The sequence below is a fragment of the Maniola jurtina genome, chromosome 25 (genome assembly GCF_905333055.1).
Source record: "Maniola jurtina chromosome 25, ilManJurt1.1, whole genome shotgun sequence".
NCBI lineage: Eukaryota > Metazoa > Arthropoda > Insecta > Lepidoptera > Nymphalidae > Maniola > Maniola jurtina.
The window spans coordinates 1,245,095-1,264,258 of record NC_060053.1 but is presented as its reverse complement, the minus strand read 5'-3'; the positions used below and the strand labels follow the sequence as shown (position 1 = coordinate 1,264,258).

General features: G+C 34.9%; 1 protein-coding gene across 1 annotated transcript in view; it reads right to left on the bottom strand.

Annotated features, from left to right (window-relative positions):
- The window catches only part of LOC123878120, a 45,815-nt gene that overhangs the window by 26,528 nt on the left and 123 nt on the right, over window positions 1-19,164 (bottom strand). Inside the window, exon 2 of the mRNA XM_045925199.1 lies at window positions 11,221-11,256. Within this exon, the coding sequence (XP_045781155.1) occupies window positions 11,221-11,241 (21 nt within the window). The 5' untranslated portion in view covers window positions 11,242-11,256. The remainder of the gene's footprint in view (window positions 1-11,220; window positions 11,257-19,164) is intronic.

The following is a 19,164-nucleotide window of genomic DNA, read 5'->3' as shown; positions in this document are numbered from 1 at the left end:
TCCTCAACCGTTGAACTATTGAGGCTATATTATTATTATTTATTACTAGTTGACCCGCCTCGGCTTCACACGGGGCGGGTACCTAGCCTACATGCAAAATTTCAAACTAGACCCAGCGGTTATAGATTTTAAAAGTCAGTTGAAATTAAGTCAGTTAGTCAGTTTCTCCTTGCATATATTATTGACTGAGTGATTGGCCATTATAATTTGTCTGTCAAACTTTTTCTAGTCACTAGTGCCTAAATACTGTACAAATTATATTTTCTGTCTTTATGTAATAATTATATATTTTACGGGCAATCATGATTATACCTAAAACTAAATTTTAAAAACATCCAGATATGGTTTCTGCAATTATCTACCTACAGATAGGCAAAAAATATTAAAATCTAAATATGGTTTTACTATAACCATGACCTAAAATAAGTTTCAATGAAATAATTGTTTTTTGTGAATGAGACATTTTGGTAATCTTTTGATCACAGATCAGAATATTACTATATTTTTTATTTTAAGGTAAGTATTAAACTTTTATCAAATGGTAAAGTATTTTTTGAGACTTCGTCTGTGTTGGTGTTAGCTGGCGGGCGTGCTCTGCCTTTTTGAAGTGTTTTTTTTTTTGTTAAAACTGACTGGAAAGCGCTCTAAGGGGGTGCCGTGCGTATGTCTGCGAGCGCCGGCACAGACGGGGTCCATACTTGTATAGTTTAACTAACTTGTTACAAATAACTACAAACTTGACACTGGCTAATCTTTGTAAAGCCAGACGAGAGAGAGAAAAAAAGTATTTTTTTTTGTTGATTGTACAAGTCATCATTTATAGAGTTAAATAGCTTTACTTAATAGTCATTTTACTTCTAACCTTACATTTTCTAAAAACCTTTTTTACAAGATTTTCTTATAGAAGTGACCTCATAAGGAATCCATTTAGATAAACAACTTTGTTTTAGTATCATTTTCAATTAAAAGTTTACATTGTAACTTAATCAAGACATTTTCGTTGATGATGTATATTTAAATACCGAGTGAAATCAGGACAAGGGAGCTATTAATTAATATTACAATAATAGGTACATTATATTATATAATTCTCAGACTTGGGCGCGTTTGGAACCCTCGTAGCTTTAGTTTTAAGTTAACTTAAATCACCACTACTATATGCCACTACTATACATAATTGTTTGACAATCAGAAAGTGAACAGTAGTACCTAATTTGAATAAACGACTTTGACTTTGATATTATCGACTAAATTTAAATACATACAAGTGTAAATTAAAAAAATTTATCACCCCCGACAAGTGAAAGTAACTAGAAAAGAGCTGATAACTTTCAAACGGCTGACCCGATTTTCTTGGATTATAGCTAAGAACACTCTCGATTAAGCTACCTTTCAAACAAAAACAAAACAAAATTAAAATCGGTTTATTAGTTTAGGAGCTACGATGCCACAGGCAGATACACAGATATACAGATACACAGATACACACGTCATATTACTTATCACACCCCTCTTTTTGGGTCGGGGGTTAGAAAACAAATGCTGACTGACTAATCTGTTAACGAACATCTCAAACTACTGGACGGATTGGACTGATTTGGCATGCAGACCTAGTAGAAAAGATTTTTGAAAATTTACCCCTACAGGGGGTAAAACAGAAGCTTGATATTTGTGTAGACGAAGTCGCGGGCCTAAGCTAATCCATACTTTAATATTATAAATGCGAAAGTGTGTCTGTCTGTCTGTCTACTAGCTTTTCACGGTCCAACAGTTTAACCGATTTTGATAGAATTTGGTACTGAGTTAGCTTAACATGCCGGGCACGGACACAGGCTACTTTTTTATCACAGAAAATCAAAGAGTTCAGTTCCCACCTGATTCTTAAAGGTCCATCCGTTTAATCGATTTATATTTTTGGTTCAGGGGTAGCTGGCGTCCCCAAAATTGACATAGGCAACTTTTATCCCGGAAAATGAAAGAGCTCCCACGGGATTTTTATAAAACCTAAATCCTGGGCTAAGTCGCGGGCATCAACTAGTCTTGCATAATCTGGCAGTTAGTACAATTCACGGCTTCTATACAATGTTAGACACCATGCTGCCTTGACCTGTGTTTTTGTTCTAGACATTATAATTGGTATTTAGGTTATGATAATGTTATATAATCAATTTTAACTTACAGTTCATATTGTAAATGCATTAAGGTCTTACGGATTTGGCATTGATAAAGTGACCTAGTTTAACAAAAAGTCCTACAGACTATGGATATCTTCTTATTAGTCAGAACTCATTTAAAAATCGTCCAAGTAAGAGTCAGACTCGCGCACCGAGGGTTCCGTACTCGGGTATTTTTTCCGACATTTTGCAGGTTAAATCAAAAACTATTATTCATAAAAGTAAAAAAAAAAATTTTTAGAATGTACAGGTAAAGCCCTTTCATAATATAATACCCCACTTGGTATAGTTATCTTACTTTGAAAATTGAAAATACCTACTAATTCTTTGTTAATGAACATATTTTAATTTTTTTGTGATGTGACCACACATTCACGTTTACGGATTTTTCCTTTACTTGTGCTATAAGACCTTACCTACCTGCCAAATTTCATGATTCTAGGTCAACGGGAAGTACCCTATAGGTTTTCTTGACAGACACGACAGACGAACAGACATAGTACAGGCAGCCAGACAACAAAGTGATCCTTTATGGGTCCCGTTTTTCCTTTTGAGATAGGGAACCCCAAAAATCGAATAGATCTTTCGGATGATTTGAAAAGGATTGGTTTTAAGGCGCAGGCCGTTAGGACTACATTTGCGTAAAGTCATAAAGATAAAAATTCATTAGTAACAAAGTACATATGCAAACCATTATTCAAATATTACTAATTAAAATTATATAATTATGTCACATACCTAATAGGCACAGTAAAAAAAAAAACAAAGCACAGATTATAATCATTTCAAAGCCCAAAGGTCAATTATTCTACTAAATAAACTGTTTTGAAAATGGTAGGTAATTCACCGTGAGAGTTTCGTTGCGTTAGTATTATAAAAAGTAATGATTATTTAATTATAGGTTGTAGGCTGAATGGCTGCATGCGTTTGCCTATGAGCCACTGACCTCTGCTTATACAAAAACGCTGGACTTTCAATTGCTGACCCGTTTTTAAACCAACTTGATTTTCGCTATTTTTTTTGCTCTTTATATTTCTTTCGTAAATTCACGGTTTTCGGATTTTTTCCTTTATTTGTGTTATAAGACCTACCTACCTGCCAAATTTTAAGATTATAGGTCAACGGGAAGTATCCTATAGATTTTATTGACAGAGACGACAGACAGAAGGACAGACTAGACGGACAGGCAACAAAGTGTTCCTATAAGGGTTCCTTTTCCCTTCTTCCTTTTTTTTGCAAACCTTTAATTGCTTTTTTTGAAAAATGATTTTTAAACACTTTAACCTAAAGACCTACTTAGCTATTCTCGGATATCTAATGACTAGGAAAAGTATAATCATAATATTATGAGACTACATACATCATGAAGATATGATTACTATGAACGGGTTTCATTATTTATAGATTAAGTAAGATAGGTAAGACATTAATGCCTAAGTAAAAATTGCTCTTTCTAGCGTAATCTCCTAAAAAATCGGCCAAGTGCGAGTCCGGCTCCCTCACGAAGGGTTCCGTACCACCGTCACTACCAAACAACACTTTTTTCATGTTATTTGTTGTTATAGCGGCAATAGAAATACCTATATTTTGTGTGAAGATTTCAACTCTTTACCTATAGCATTATTCATAAAATCAGTGTAAAACTTCTTACTCTCTTTTCTATATTGTGTAGTAAAAGTACTTTCTTGATTTTAATAACCAAATATGACGCTCTCATTCACCAACTTAATATTTTATGACCAACATTAAAAACATGAAAATAATATATTTTTATTCGCGTAAGTCGGAACTTTGCGCTCGTTAATTGTCACCATTTCTCGTTTTTTAGGGTTCCGTACCTCAAAAGGAAAAACGGAACCCTTTTAGGAACACTTTGTTGTCTCTGTGTCTGTCTGTCTTTCTGTCCGTCTGTCGTGTCTGTCTTTAAAGTAACTTATAGGGTACTTCCCGTTGACTTAGAATCATGAAATTTGGCCGGTAGGTAGATCTTATAGCAAAAGCAAAGGTAAAAATCAGAAAACCGTGAATTTGTGGTTTCATCGCACCAAAAACAATTTAACTATGTTTCAATTTTCAAAGTTAGACAACTATACCAAGTGGGATATTATATGAAAGAGCACCTGTACATCTTAAAACAGATTTTTATTTATATTTATGCATAATAGTTTTTGAATGGTCGTGCTAAATGTCGGAAAAATACCCGAGTACGGAACCCTCGGTGCGCGAGTCCGACTCGCACTTGGCCGGTTTTTTAAAATAAAACCTTTATTTCACAACTTTCCTCGGATACCATATAAAGTTTAATCAACACTCTGAGATAACATTTAGACGTTTAGTACATTTGAATCCGGTTTATTTTGTATTAACAGGGCTCTCTCCGTCACTTACTCCATACAATCGTAGCCCCAATTTCATTTGAATATTATGCAACCAAAGTCCATGAAATTTTGCAGACATATTCTAGAAACTAATATCTGTGCCTGTGGTGTTTTAGATTTTTCTAAAATATGTAGTTTTAAAATTACAGGGGCTCAAAGATTTGTATGTGAATTTTTAAGACCGCGTAACTTTGAAACCGAATATTTTAACGGAAATCTGGAAAACCACAGGCATAGATATTAGTTCCCGGAACGTTTCTACAAAATTCCATTGAGTAGGATTGGTTAGCATTCTAATGAGAGACGAACTACGTTTGTATGGAGTGAGTGACAGAGAGACCCCTCTTATCCTTCCGACTTGTTTGAGTGCTTGCCGGACTTTCGTAAGCACGTGTCTACATACGAATAATCTACAAATTAGTAATATTATTATTGGAAAAGATTACAATCCGGGTATATAAACGGGTAATAAAACAAGAGTTAATAAGCGTCTTCTAGGTATACGCGTCCCATCTTAGGCCATATCATCACTTTCCATCAGGTGTGATTATGGTCAAGCGTGTGCCTCTAATGTAAAAAAGATTTGTCTAAGTTTGTCTAAATAGAATCTGTTTAAGCTCTCTTTGAGGAATCTTGTCGAGCTTTTTTGAAGGGGGGGTTATGTGGATGATTTAATTTGTTTTAGTTTTTAATTTAGTATTGTTGAATCCACGCCATATTTCTTTTAAAGCATTTAATCGACGATACAGCTTGGCTGGCTTCCCATCCAGCCATAAAAAAGAATATAAAATCAGTAATGTGTAATCATAATTCCCATGTAACGAAATCTGTAATAATTAACTTGTCATAACGAACGCGTAGTCAATCGCTTGGAGATGATTTGTGCGCTGTTGTTTATTAAAGCGTTTTTTATTTATATTGCGAAAAAGAAGAATGGCGAAATATCTAAACTGAACTGCGATTAGATCTCTTTGGAGTTTTGAAAAAAAAACTGTGCTTGTCAGAATGAATGAATGAAAATGAATTATCTATACATATAATAAAATTGTAGAAAAGTGGTGTCTATACAATGGAAATATATAAAAAAAAAGTAGCAGGGGTTGTTATTATATCGATGCCGAACCCGAAATTGTAATTAATTTTTTTTTGTCTGTTCGTCTGTGTGTTTGTGCACGCTAATATCAGAAACGGCTTATTCGATTTAGATACGGTTTTTAACCCCCGACCCAAAAAGAGGGGTGTTATAAGTTTGACGTGTGTATCTGTGTATCTGTGTGTCTGTGTATGTGTGTATCTGTGTATCTGTGTATCTGTCTGTGGCATCGTAGCGCCTAAACGAATGAACCGATTTTAATTTAGTTTTTTTGTTTGAAAGATGGCTTGATCGAGAGTGTTCTTAGCTATAATCTAAAAAAATTGGTTCAGCCGTTTAAGAGTTATCAGCTCTTTTCTAGTTTTCTTGTAGAAAAGAAGGTTAGATAACCGTTAGGTTCATAATATTATGTCAATAGACAAATGTCAAGCTGTCAAGATGGACGTTGCCTAAATACATAATTATTTATTTGAAAATTATGTTTTGGAAAACTCAGATACTTTGGATCGTCGGGGGTGTTATAAATTTTTAATTTACACTTGTTACTAATATATTGTAGTAAGCTTCACTTAACATTTAGTGTTTATTTCATGTCAATCGCTTCATAAATAAACAAGTGTAAATTAAAAATTTATAACACCCCCGACAAGTGAAGGTTACAGTAACAAGAAAAGAGCTGATAACTTTCAAACAGCTGAACCGATTTTCTTGGATTATAGCTAAGAACACTCTCGATCAAGCCACCTTTCATACAAAAAAAACTAAATTAAAATCGGTTCATTAGTTTAGGCGCTACGGTGCCACAGACAGATACACAGATACACAGACACACAGATACACACGTCAAACTTATAACACCCCTCTTTTTGGTTTGGGGGTTAAAAAGTTATGCTGCCCGAAAAGTCACTATTCCATGCGAACGAAGTCGCTGGCACAGCTAGTTATTTAATAATTATATTGTACTAGAGGATGCCCGCGACTTCGTCTGCGTGGATTTAGGTACTTAAAGATCCCGTGGGAACTGTTTGATTCTCCGGGATAAAATGCCTATGTCAATTACAGGGACGCAAGCTAGCTCGGTAAGTACCAAATTTCATACAAATCGGTTAAGCGAATGGGTTATTAGGAATCCCATGGGAACAGTGGCAAAGTGATCTATGTGCATCCCTGGGGTGCAAAATATCCCTGCACCATTTTGTCCACAACGTTTAATTGATATTCTGTGAAAAGCTACCAGACAGACAGATAATATGTAATAATATGGACAAGAATATGTCGTAAGAGTAAAGCAATAACATAGACCTTAAAAATAAGTGGCCCGTACCCAAAATTATCTCAAAATCTGCTCAATTATATACTAAAAGAGATGTATCTTAATAGAGGCGTATGTTTCAAATATGGTATACATTATGTTATGTAATGTCTACAGGTCAAGTACATTAGATTACCTACTTTTTAAAATAAAAGTAGTGAGCAAACGGGCAGGCGGGTCACCTGATGTTAAGTGGTTGCCACCGCCCATGAACATTTGCAGTACCAGAGGAAACGCACGTTGGGCGGTCGAATTGCACCAGGCACCCAGGTGTCGAGGATATATTAAAGTACTTACTCGATACAGTATTCTTTTAAACATTTTAAAAATTCTTTTAAGAAGACAAACAAAAATTAAAAAAAAAAAATGTTTTGGGGTCTTTATTGATAATAATACTTCCTTCGATTAAAATTTTCAAAATGTATTATATGTATACAGAAATGGTTCTGGTATAGATAAAAATTAAATTAAAAATTTAAAAAACCCCCGACACATAAACCTCTAAAAAGTAAAAAAATAATAGGTAAATATGTATGGGCCCTTTAAGAATAGTATAAATAGTAAAGTTTTATCCAAGCGCTCGTTGCGCCAGGGGACCGCTACCTATGATAAACTATGAAAGTCATCTGTTGTAGAAAGAATAGTCTTTAGCGGTCCCCCGACGCAACGAGCGCTTGGATAAAACTTTACTATTTATACTATTCTTAAAGGGCCCATACATATTTACCTATTATTTTTTTACTTTTTAGAGGTTTATGTGTCGGGGGTTTTTTAAATTTTTAATTTAATTTTTATTTCACGCTTTTTAAACTTTATTCATAAATTACCGTTTATTTGTGCCATTCTAAAACCCAATTTCTATAATAATATAAATCCAATAAGGCAGCTAATATCTCTTCAAAAGTAACATCAATGTTATGTTAATTATACGTTCCATGAAATATTTTTGACCGAACATCACTAAATCAAGAATTATCTGAATGACTCACATAGTTTAACATGACCAAAACGAAATATCTGTTTCTAACATGTCGTTGCTTTAAAAATGTACCCATTTTACGTAGTCGTATAATAGTTCGCTTTTCAAGATATACCTACGATTAAATTGAAATCGACTTTCACCCGATGAAATAAGGAAAAAAGTGGCTTGTATTTCATTTTGTTTGTTATTGCATGTCAAATTTTTATTTGACATAACTTTCAAAAACCGGTCAAGTGCGAGTCTGCCTCACACATGAAGAGTTCCGTACAAGTTTTTTTTTATGTAATGACAATTCAGTTGTCGGATTTTTCTCTTTACTTGGGCCACAGGAGTAGAGTGCTTGGGCTATAAGATATTGCTACCTGCCTTTCATGATTCTACGTAAACGGGAAGTACCCAATTTATAAGTTTTGATTCTCTTGAAAGATGACACACAGACAGACAACGAAGTGGTGAAGGAAAACACCGTCAGGAAACCTGCATGCTTGAGAGTTGACCATAATGCTCCCTCAAAGGTGCGTGAGGTGTGCCAATACTTGGTACTTGGCCAGTGTGGTAGCTTCTCATTCTGAGAGGAGACTTGTGCTCAGTAGTGAGCCGGCGATGGGTTGATCCTGATGATGATGAATTTTAAACGTATTTTGTCAAAGTAAATAAGCTGAGTTCAAGCAGATAAAATAAAAAGAAGGTGCGCCTAATGCATCATCCAAACCTGCGCGACAAAGCGACTACGATGCGGGAACCTCAGCCGCGCGGAGGGTCATCGCCTCCTACGATATTTAATGGTGCCATGCACACCTACGCGACTACAACAGTCGAGGCTACCTACAACATCTTTTTTTTTCTACAGATACCTACTGAACCCTAAAAATAGTTTGACTATGGTTTGGGTTTGGGTTGATTGTTCGTGGCCTTTGGTTGACTGTTGGATATTATAATTGAATTGATGTTTTCTCGTTTAACTGTGATTATAATATTTTATAAATTAGAAACTCCGCGCCTACGATCCAAAATATCGGAGTTTTCCAAAACATTATTTTCAAATAAATAATTATGTATCTAGGCAACGTCCATCTTGACAACTTGACATTTGCCAATTGACATAATATTATGAACCTCTGTTACAATAGTGAAAGATCCCAGGGCCACCAGCCGTCACGTATTTTCTGACGAACGAAATGTGGACGATTGAGTAGTGTTACTATGTACTAAGAACGCATGCCTACAGACCTGCTAGCTTGCTTAGACGGCCAATTTTCAGGTATCAGGTAATCAAGTTACATAAAAGCATTACTTACCTCACGTAAATTCCCCAATTTTTTTAATTTTTAGCAGTTTTTTTTAAATATTAATAATTAATTGACATAAGTAAACTATAAGAGAGTGAGAGAGAAGTCAATATATCCTAATACATGTCTTACTCATTCTCATGCGCGTAGATAATGATGCCCTCGCGCTCAAACCCACAGAGGCATTAAAATTGAATTTAGGGGATGATTGGCCCTCTGGATCGGTCTGTCTTCTTGTAAAAGGTTTTAAAATAGTTGTCTGGTGGACATATATAAAAATGGAGCATCAGAATTTACGTGCAGTTAAGTAATTACTTATTTTGGGAGCTTTAAAGCGTCTGCAAAGCAATACGGCCGACGCGGGAAGTGTCTGGGAGTATTGGCGACATATTTTTAAGGATATTGCCTAAAATATACGTAAAAATCAGTTTGGCGAATTTACGTGAGGTAAGTAATGTTTTTATGTACCTTGATTATCAGATACCTGAAAATTGGCCGTCTAAGCAAGCTAGCACGTAGGCTAGGCATGCTTTCTTAGTACTTACTAACACTACTCAATCGTATATATTTCCTGTGTCAGAAAATACGTAACCTCTGGTGGTCCTGGGATAAAAGTAATAAGAAAACCAGAAAAGAGCTGATAACTTCCAAACGGCTGAACCAATTTTTTTGGATTATAGCTAAGAACACTCTCGATCAAGCCACCTTTCAAACAAAAAAAACTAAATTAAAATCGGTCCATTCGTTTAGGCGCTACGAGGCCACAGACAGATACACAGATACACAGATACACAGATACACAGATACACAGATACACACGTCAAACTTATAACACCCCTCTTTTTGGGTCGGGGGTTAAAAAGATAAAGTAGTATAAGATCAAGCCTCAAATTGATTTAGCTTGAAATAGAACCCGGGACTTTAAATCGCACACCACTGCACCAGAGAAGCCCTAATAGGTCAAATAATTTTCATAAATTTTAAAAATTACTTTCGCTCCACAAATCCGCAAAAGTTAATCCACCATAATTCAGGCTTACTTCAACAATAACGCTTAAAAAATCACATAAAAATCACAATACTTTTAAATGACAAAGGTGCAAGATATCGTAAAAATATATTAAAAGGTGAAATGGATTTTTTGATAGCCTCAGGTTTTTCGGAAATTATGCAGTAAAATAATATATTATATTGTTAAGTGAAAAGTAAATAAGTAAGATCTGCATCTTTGCGATTAAAAGTTGAGTAGCCCAAAATCTATACTTATAATAAAACTGTAACTCAACGATTTCTGTACATTAAGTTATGGTTAAGTTATGGTTTTGAAAACTTTAATCGCAGGACGCATTATTATCGATATAGACCTAAGCACACGTTTATTTGAATTTTTGTCTGTCTGTGTGTTTCGGATTGTTGTTACGGATTCGAACGATTCCCGAAAAAAGATAGGGTCCGTTGAGGCTAGAGAATAGAAGTTTTTGTTGATATTACTGTCTACTCCATTAACTCTGTCTAATTTTTACAGATTCTGTCAATTTTTTTTTCAAAATGGAATACCTACTATCATATAAGTTAAGCCGTTATAGCCTAGTGTTAAGGACACCCGCCTTCTATTAGAGAAGTCGGGGGTCACCGGAGCTTTTCGAAGTTATAATATTATGCGTTTTAAGAAATTAAATATCACTCGCTTAAACGGTGAATGAGTAAAGTAACATCGTGAGTAAACCTGCATGCCTGAGAGTTCTACATAAGGTTCCCAAAGGTATGTGAAATCTGGCCAGGATGGCAAACTATGAACTAAGCCCTTCTTGATTGACTTTGACTTTGATAGGATCATGATCAGATAAGTTTCATGTAAAAGTGAAGATTTGCTTTGGAGATGGAGGGCAGAACTCTTCAAAACAGTTAGCAGGCCGCGGTTCCGGTAGTAGTATGATACAATATCACAATATTGGTCTGACAGTCTTGTAAAATAAAAATAGAGTTTCTTACCTTTCTTGATGAGTAGTTCATTTTTCTATGCTAAACCTGGAAAAGACGAAATTCAATTTAAATTAATGAAACAAATATTAATTAAATATTTAATTATAAAACTTACTTGGTTTTATAATTAAATATTTATCTAAGTCCGAGCTGATGCCCGCAACTTCGTTCCCGTGGGATTAGATTTGTAAAAATCCCGTAGCAACTCATTGATTTTCCGGGATGAAAAGTAGCCTATGTGTTAATCCAGGGTATAATCTGTCTCCATTCCAAATTTCAGTCAAATTCGTCCAGTTTTTGCATGAAAGAGTAACAAACATCCATACAAACATACAAACTTTCGCGTTTATAATATTAGTAGGATAATGGCTGCAGCTTAAAAGGAGAAAAATATCCAAATCTGCGTTTTTGAGGGCAATAATATAATTAATATTACACATTGTCTAACATTCTGTTAATGATTCACATTCTAAAAGCTTTTGCCACACCTAATAAATCATTTAATTACTAAAGACTATAAAACTATAACCATTTAACAGGGCTCTCTCCGTCACTTACTCCATACAATCGTAGCCCCAATTTCTTTTGAATATTAAGCATCCAAAGTCCATGAAATTTTGCAGTCATATTCTAGAAACTAATGTCTGTGAATGTGGCGTTTAAGATTTTTCTAAAAATATGTAGTTTTAAAATTACACGGTGCTCAAAGATTTGTATGTGAATTTTTATAACCGCGTAACTTTGAAACCGAATAGTTTAACGGAAATCTGGAAAACCACAGGCATAGATATTAGTTCCTGGAACGTTTCTACAAAATCCCATTTAGTATGATTGGTTAGTATTCCAATGAGAGACGAACTACGTTTGTATGGACCGAGTGACGGAGAGACACCTCTAAAACTGATCTATTGATATTCTTTATGTCTATACAACTATGTATTTGTAATTTTTGAAACCTAAAACTTAGAATTTGTACATATAATTTTATAACACAATGGCAACAGATATTTTTGAGTAACTTTTAGCGTATTGACTAGATTTTTGACCCAATATCGATCATGTCTCTCTCATCGTAAGTCAAAAAGATAAAGGACTAGAAATAAAAATCTATTTTAAACGACTCCAAAAGTTACCAGCAGCACCCAAGCACACTGAGAGGTTACCTACTTGGCTTGCACCGCCTGGTTATAAGTAACTTAGCTCAACGTTGTTAGTTGTTAAAAAATAAGTACACAATTTTCAACAAATAACAACGTTGCTAAGTATCTTATCGACAAAATTCCAGACAGTCTGATTATTCATTATTAATTAACCCCAGACCCAAAAAGAGGGGGGTTATAAGTTTGACGTGTATCTGTCTGTGGCATCATAGCTCGTAAACTAATGAACCGATTTTAATTAAATTTATTTTTGTTTGAAAGGTGGCTTGATCGAGAGTGTTCTTAGCTAGAATCCAAGACAATCGGTTCAACCGTTTGAAAGTTATCAGCTCTTTTCTAGTTACTGTAACCTTCACTTGTCGGGGGTGTTATAAATTTTTAATTTACACTTGTTTTGGTTGTAAAACTATTCCAAACAAATCGATTGACAGATGAACGGCTAGTCCCACCATAGGGGGAGCTTGTTAACATTTTCGTACGCCATCTTTGTCGGGTAAGATGAAAAGAACCTTTTTACGAATCCCATACCATTTATTTATAATTTTGTACTAAAATAAAGGGCAAAGTGCACCTAATTCAATTTAAACCACTTTGACTTTACGATAATTCGCTCGTAAAGTTAATGCTCTTACGAAAATCACCGTTTTTGGATTTACATTCCTTTAGGGTTCGGTTTTTCCTTTTGAGGTACGTATTTTTGTTTTACTTTATACCTACTTAGTCTTAAATCTTAATACATAGTAGTAAATTAAAAATTTTCAACACCCCCGACAAGTGATGGTTACAGTAACTAAAAAAGACCGAAAAGACCTGATAACTTTCAAACGGCTGAACTGATTTTCTTGGACTATTCCGCGCCTACGATCTAAAGTATCTGAGTTTTCCAAAACATCATTTTCAAATAAATAATTATGTACATATTTAGGCAACGTCCATCTTGACAGCTTGACATTTGTCAATTGACATAATATTATGAACCTAAGGGTTATCTAACCTTCTTTTCTACAAGAAAACTAGAAAAGAGCTGATAACTCTTAAACGGCTGAACCAATTTTTTTGGATTATAGCTAAGAACACTCTCGATCAAGCCACCTTTCAAACAAAAAAAAGTAAATTAAAATCGGTTCATTCGTTTAGGCGCTACGATGCCACAGACAGATACACAGATACACAGATACACAGATACACAGACACACAGATACACAGATACACACGTCAAACTTATAACACCCCTCTTTTTGGGTCGGGGGTTAAAAATACATTACAGCTTGTTCGAACCAGCTGTTAGTGAAGTTAACTGCATTAGTTAAATACAGTTGATATGCCAAACTCGTGATGCGCTGGTAGAGGAAGGTCGTATGCAGGCATGCGGCATGTAATTGCTCTAGGCTAGTCTGGGATTTAGACCTTACCTAGGTTTCAAATCAGAACTGTTTACAATTAACTATAGTTTCTCACATAAAATTATCTCTAAAAGGACGTGTGGCTTAGTAGTGATAGCTAATACCAGTTGATTGTGATTGTGATTGTTAGGCAACGTTGACCCAAGTCGGTAACTGGATGGGTGACCGACTTTGGATGTTTGAATTTTGCCCTATAAAGTAGGTACCTACTTTGACTTTGCTTTGAGTTAAAATGAGACAAATCGATGTGATGTTAAAAATTTATAACACCCCCGGCAAGTGAAGGTTACAGTAACTAGAAAAAAGCTGATAACTTTCAGACGGATGAACCGATTTTACGAGTAGCTAAGAACACTCTCGATCAAGCCACCTTTCAAACAAAAAAAACTTAATCAAAGTCGATTCATTAGTTTAGGAGCAACGATGCCACAGACAGATACACAGATACACACGTCAAACTTATAACACCCCTCTTTTTGGGTCGGGGGTCGGTGAGCTATCATCGCTTTAATTCAATGCAAAAAAATTGAATGACTTGTTTCGATGCATCGTGAGTGGCCTTGAACTTAAATGTCAAAGACCTTGCGATAACAGTATCGTAGAAAATTTACTTGTTAACGCTATTTTATACAGTTTTATTAGCTTCACAGTTTAATAGACTTCAAAAAACCGGTCAAGTGCGCATTCGACTCGGACGGGAAGGGTTCCGTATGATCTTAAAAGAAATAACACTTTTAAATTTTTTAAATTTTCATGGCAACCATTTTGTTTGTTGTTACAGAGGCAATGGAAATACAAATTTTGTGAAAATTTCAACTCTCTATACTCATATTACGGTTCATAAGTATCGTACGGTACGGACAGCCCGCTGACGACAAATAGACGAACGGACAGCAGAGGCTTTTTCTTTTTAAAAAAAAGAATATTAGCTATGCTAATCATGACTAATACTCCCCTTTCCCCTCCAATTAATCTTAAAGCTTGTGCCAGGAGTGGGTACGACAATAGTGCAACGGGTGGGGTTTGAACCGCCGAACTTTCGGAATTCAGTCCGCTCCTCAACCGTTGAGCTATTGAGGCTTTTGTTATAAAGGCAAATACAAATTTTATGAAAATTTCAACTCTCTACCTACACATATGGTTCATACGTATCGTACGGTAACAGCCCGCTGACGACAAATAGACGGACGGACAGCAGAGGCTTAGTAATAAAAGGTCTCATTGGCACCCTTCGTTGGTACAGAACCCTAAAAATATCGTTTGTCTATCTCAGTTCAATTCAATTTAAAATATTTTATTCAATTAGACTTTTACAAGTACTTTTGAATCGTCAAGAGCATCTACCACTGGTTCGGAATGCCTTTCCTACCGAGAAGAACCAGCAAGAAACTCGGCGGTTGCTCTTTTCAAAGATTTGATATACGATATTATGCCATGTATACAAGTAATTAAAGTCCCGCGCATTGCTGGAGCGAGCTGCAGATCAAATCAGTCAGTAGAGTCAATGAGCAGCATCTAATACCAGAAAGTAAAGCTTTCTTGCCCAAATATGTATAACAACAAGTGTAAATTAAAAATTTATAACACCCCCGACGATCCAAAGTATCTGAGTTTTCCAAAACATCATTTTCAAATACATAATTATGTATTTAGGCAACGTTCATCTTGACAGCTTGACATTTGTCAATTGACATAATATTATGAACCTAACGGTTATCTAACCTTCTTTTCTACAAGAAAACTAGAAAAGAGCTGATAACTCTTAAACGCCTGAACCAATTTTTTTAGATTATAGCTAAGAACACTCTCGATCAAGCCACCTTTCAAACAAAAAAACTAAATTAAAATCGGTTCATTCGTTTAGGCGCTACGATGCCACAGACAGATACACAGACACACAGATACACACGTCAAACTTATAACACCCCTCTTTTTGGGTCGGGGGTTAAAAAGATACTTTTGACAACAATAAACCAATTATTTACTTTGATATTATGGATCGTGAGTCGTGACTATATGAATTAAGCATTAAATTGATTTAATTATTATTATAAAATTAGGTAGGTATGTTAATTGCTGAATTCTTTGTTTTTTATTATTACAGATTTCCGTTTGAATCTATATTTTTGAGTAAACAAAGTCACACATGTTACCATTAATTTGTCAGAACATTTTTTTTCCAAAAAAAACATTTTTTTTTGTTCAAACAAAACAAATATTTTCTGTAAAAAGGGTTAAAACAAATACATAGTACCAGTACCGGTAAATACTATGTTACTAGTATTTACTGGTTAGTAAATATTAGCTATATTATAAACGCGAAAGTTTGTATGTATGTATGGATGTTTGTTACTCTTTCACGCAAAAACTACTGGACGGATTTGGCTGAAATTTGGAATGGAGATAGGTTGGATTAACACATATATTTTATCCCGGAAAATCAATGAGTTCCCACGGATTTTTAAAACCTACATCCACAGAAACAAAGTCGCGGGCATCAGCCAGCATTAGCTATAATCTAGAGCCAATACATTCAAATTTTTTTAAATTTCCCATATTAAAAGTATTCAATCAAAGTATTCCATAAGTTCGTTCAAAGTTTATGAATAGAACAAGAATTCTAAGCACGTGGGAAAACGCATGCGAATTTTAATATTTTGCATAATATAATTTATGCACAACGCCCTATCTTTAACGTCGGGTAAACAAAGCATAATTTGCGAACCATCTCGTTTTGAAACAGTCCCACGCTGTTAGGTGTAGATAGGTACTTATGTGATACTAGAGGATGCCCGCGACTTCGTCCGCGTGAATTTAGGTTAATAAAGATCCCGTGGGAACTGTTCCGGGATAAAAAGTTGCCTATGTCAATTACAGGGACGTAAGCTACCCAGGTACCAAATTTCATACAAATCGGTTAAGCGGATGGGTTTTTAGGAAGCCCGTGGGAACTCTTTGATTTTCCGGGATAAAAAGTAGCTTATGTCCGTCCCCGGGATATAACCTGGCCCTGTATCAAATTTCGTCAGAATCGGTTAAACTGTTGGGCCGTGAAAAGGTAGCAGACAGACAGACAGACACACTTTCGCATTTATAATTATTAGTATGGATTTGTTGTAATTTAAATCTAAGCGGACTCCCTCAAATAAGAGGCATTTTGGCCTCGACTTTGGAAGGTTTGGGAGAAAAGAAACTTTTTGGAAGAAAATTTGGACCCTATAAATCAGTCACCAATCCAGTAATCGAGTTAGGTGCAGTCAACTGATGCTGAACTAAAATCAAATCACACTTCACAATACAGTAAATATTAGCTATAATTATAAAAGCGAAAGTTTGTGTGTACGTGTGTATGTTTTTTACTCTACACACAAAAACTACTAGACGGATTTGGCTGAAGTTTAGAAAGCAGATAGATTATACCCTGGATTAACACATAGGTTACTTTTTGTCCCGGAAAATTAAAGTGTTCCTACAGGATTTTTAAAGAACCTATATCCACGCGAACGAAGTCGCGGGCATCACCTAGTATTTTACATTAGACTAGAACCCGCTACCCTTGACTTCGTCCACGTGAACTACACACATTTCAAACCCCTGTTTTATCCCCTTAAGAGTTGAATTTAAAAAAAATCCTGTTTTAACGGGTGTCTACATCATAATAATAGAGCTATCTGCATGCCAAAGCCGAATACGTCCAGTAGTTTAAGCTGTACGTTGATAAATGTGTCAGTCAGTCAGTCAGCTTTTTTATAAAGATGGCTCTCTCCGTCACTCGTTTCATACAATCGTAGCTCCAATTTCATTTGAATATTAAGCAACCAAAGTCCATGAAATTTTGCAGACACATTCTAGAAACTAATATCTATGTCTGTGGTTTTCCAGATTTCTGTTAAAATATTCGGTTTGAAAGTTACGCGGTCTTAAAATTTTTCATACAAAGCTTTGAGCCCCTGTAATTTTAAAACTACATATTTTTAGAAAAATCTAAAACACCACAGATATTAGTTTCTAGAATATGTCTGCAAAATTTCATGGACTTTGGTTGCTTGGTATTCAAATGAAATTGGAACTACGATTGTATGAAACGAGTGACGGAGAGAGCACTGTTAATACATAATATATTGGTACAGAAGATAAATTGGGATTTTTTGATAGATAAAAATTTTCTTTCTTCAAAAGATCGGACATTATAAAATGCCCTTCCTACTAATTATAGCCATTTGAACGTTCATAAAAATACTTTACAATAGTTTTGAAATCATAATGGTTATGTTTAACCACAATTAGAGTTGCTTAACTGTGTTCAAACTTTAAATTAAACTGTGGTTTTAATGAATACACGAGCCGCACGCGCGTTGAACTCTAATTTTGGCAAACGGGGCAGATTTGGGTGAACACTTTTTTTTTTGAACATTTTCAAAACTTAAATAGCATTAATTAATGAAAAAATGTTATTAGATTAGATTAAAACAGTGGGTTCGAACTAGGTTTAAGACATGACCGCTGTACTGTTGAAGGTTGCATGATTTTGAACACTGTTGAAGGATTTTGAGAAGTTTGAGGGTCCATAGATTTTTGCTCATGGTACCTATTTTGAGGTTTTAGCGTCACCTTCTTACTATACGTTGATGGTACTGTGTCAGAAATATTCGTGCAAATGCCAACAACAAATGCATAAAGTTTTTACTCAATTGGATGATAAACACGCGAACGCGTACCTAGGTAACGAAAAGAAACAGACAAACAAAATAAATTAGGTAGTTTTTTTGTAGTTTTGCATACAGTAAAAAGGATTGAATTACAAAAAACATGAACCAGCAATTAATAAATAACTACTAAGGGCTGACTTTTTAGACGTTAGATAACCTAATTCAGATTTTTATACTAAAATCGTAGTAATGGTCAGTATTTTGTACAAAAACTGTCAAAAGTCACATTATACTCAGTTAAAGATTTATTTAACAATTTAGTAATTGCCGCTAAATTAGTAAATGTTAATGAATGTGTCCAATTTCAGTCTGGTAGAGATGAAATTTTAGGGCTTTATGGGTTTGAACAGATTTGATACGGGCATGTTTATAATTATATTCTCGTACCTACTCGCCCGTCTGGCATCTAAGGATGCCAAATCTGTTCGAACCCATAAGTCTTATTTCTTGAGAAATATAATATATTCACTTGCTTTTCCTTTTATTATTTTTATTTTTTCTGTTCTTTTCGTTAGGTTAAGAATTTTGTGTTTCTTTTATTTAATTAGATTATAATAGGGCTGACATAGCCGTTAAATAAATAAAGGAGGATAAAAAAGTACACTTTTCTATCTGACGAAGTTGCTCTCTTTCATTCAATTTGGCACCACATTTTTACATCTCACGCACAAATCCTTTCTT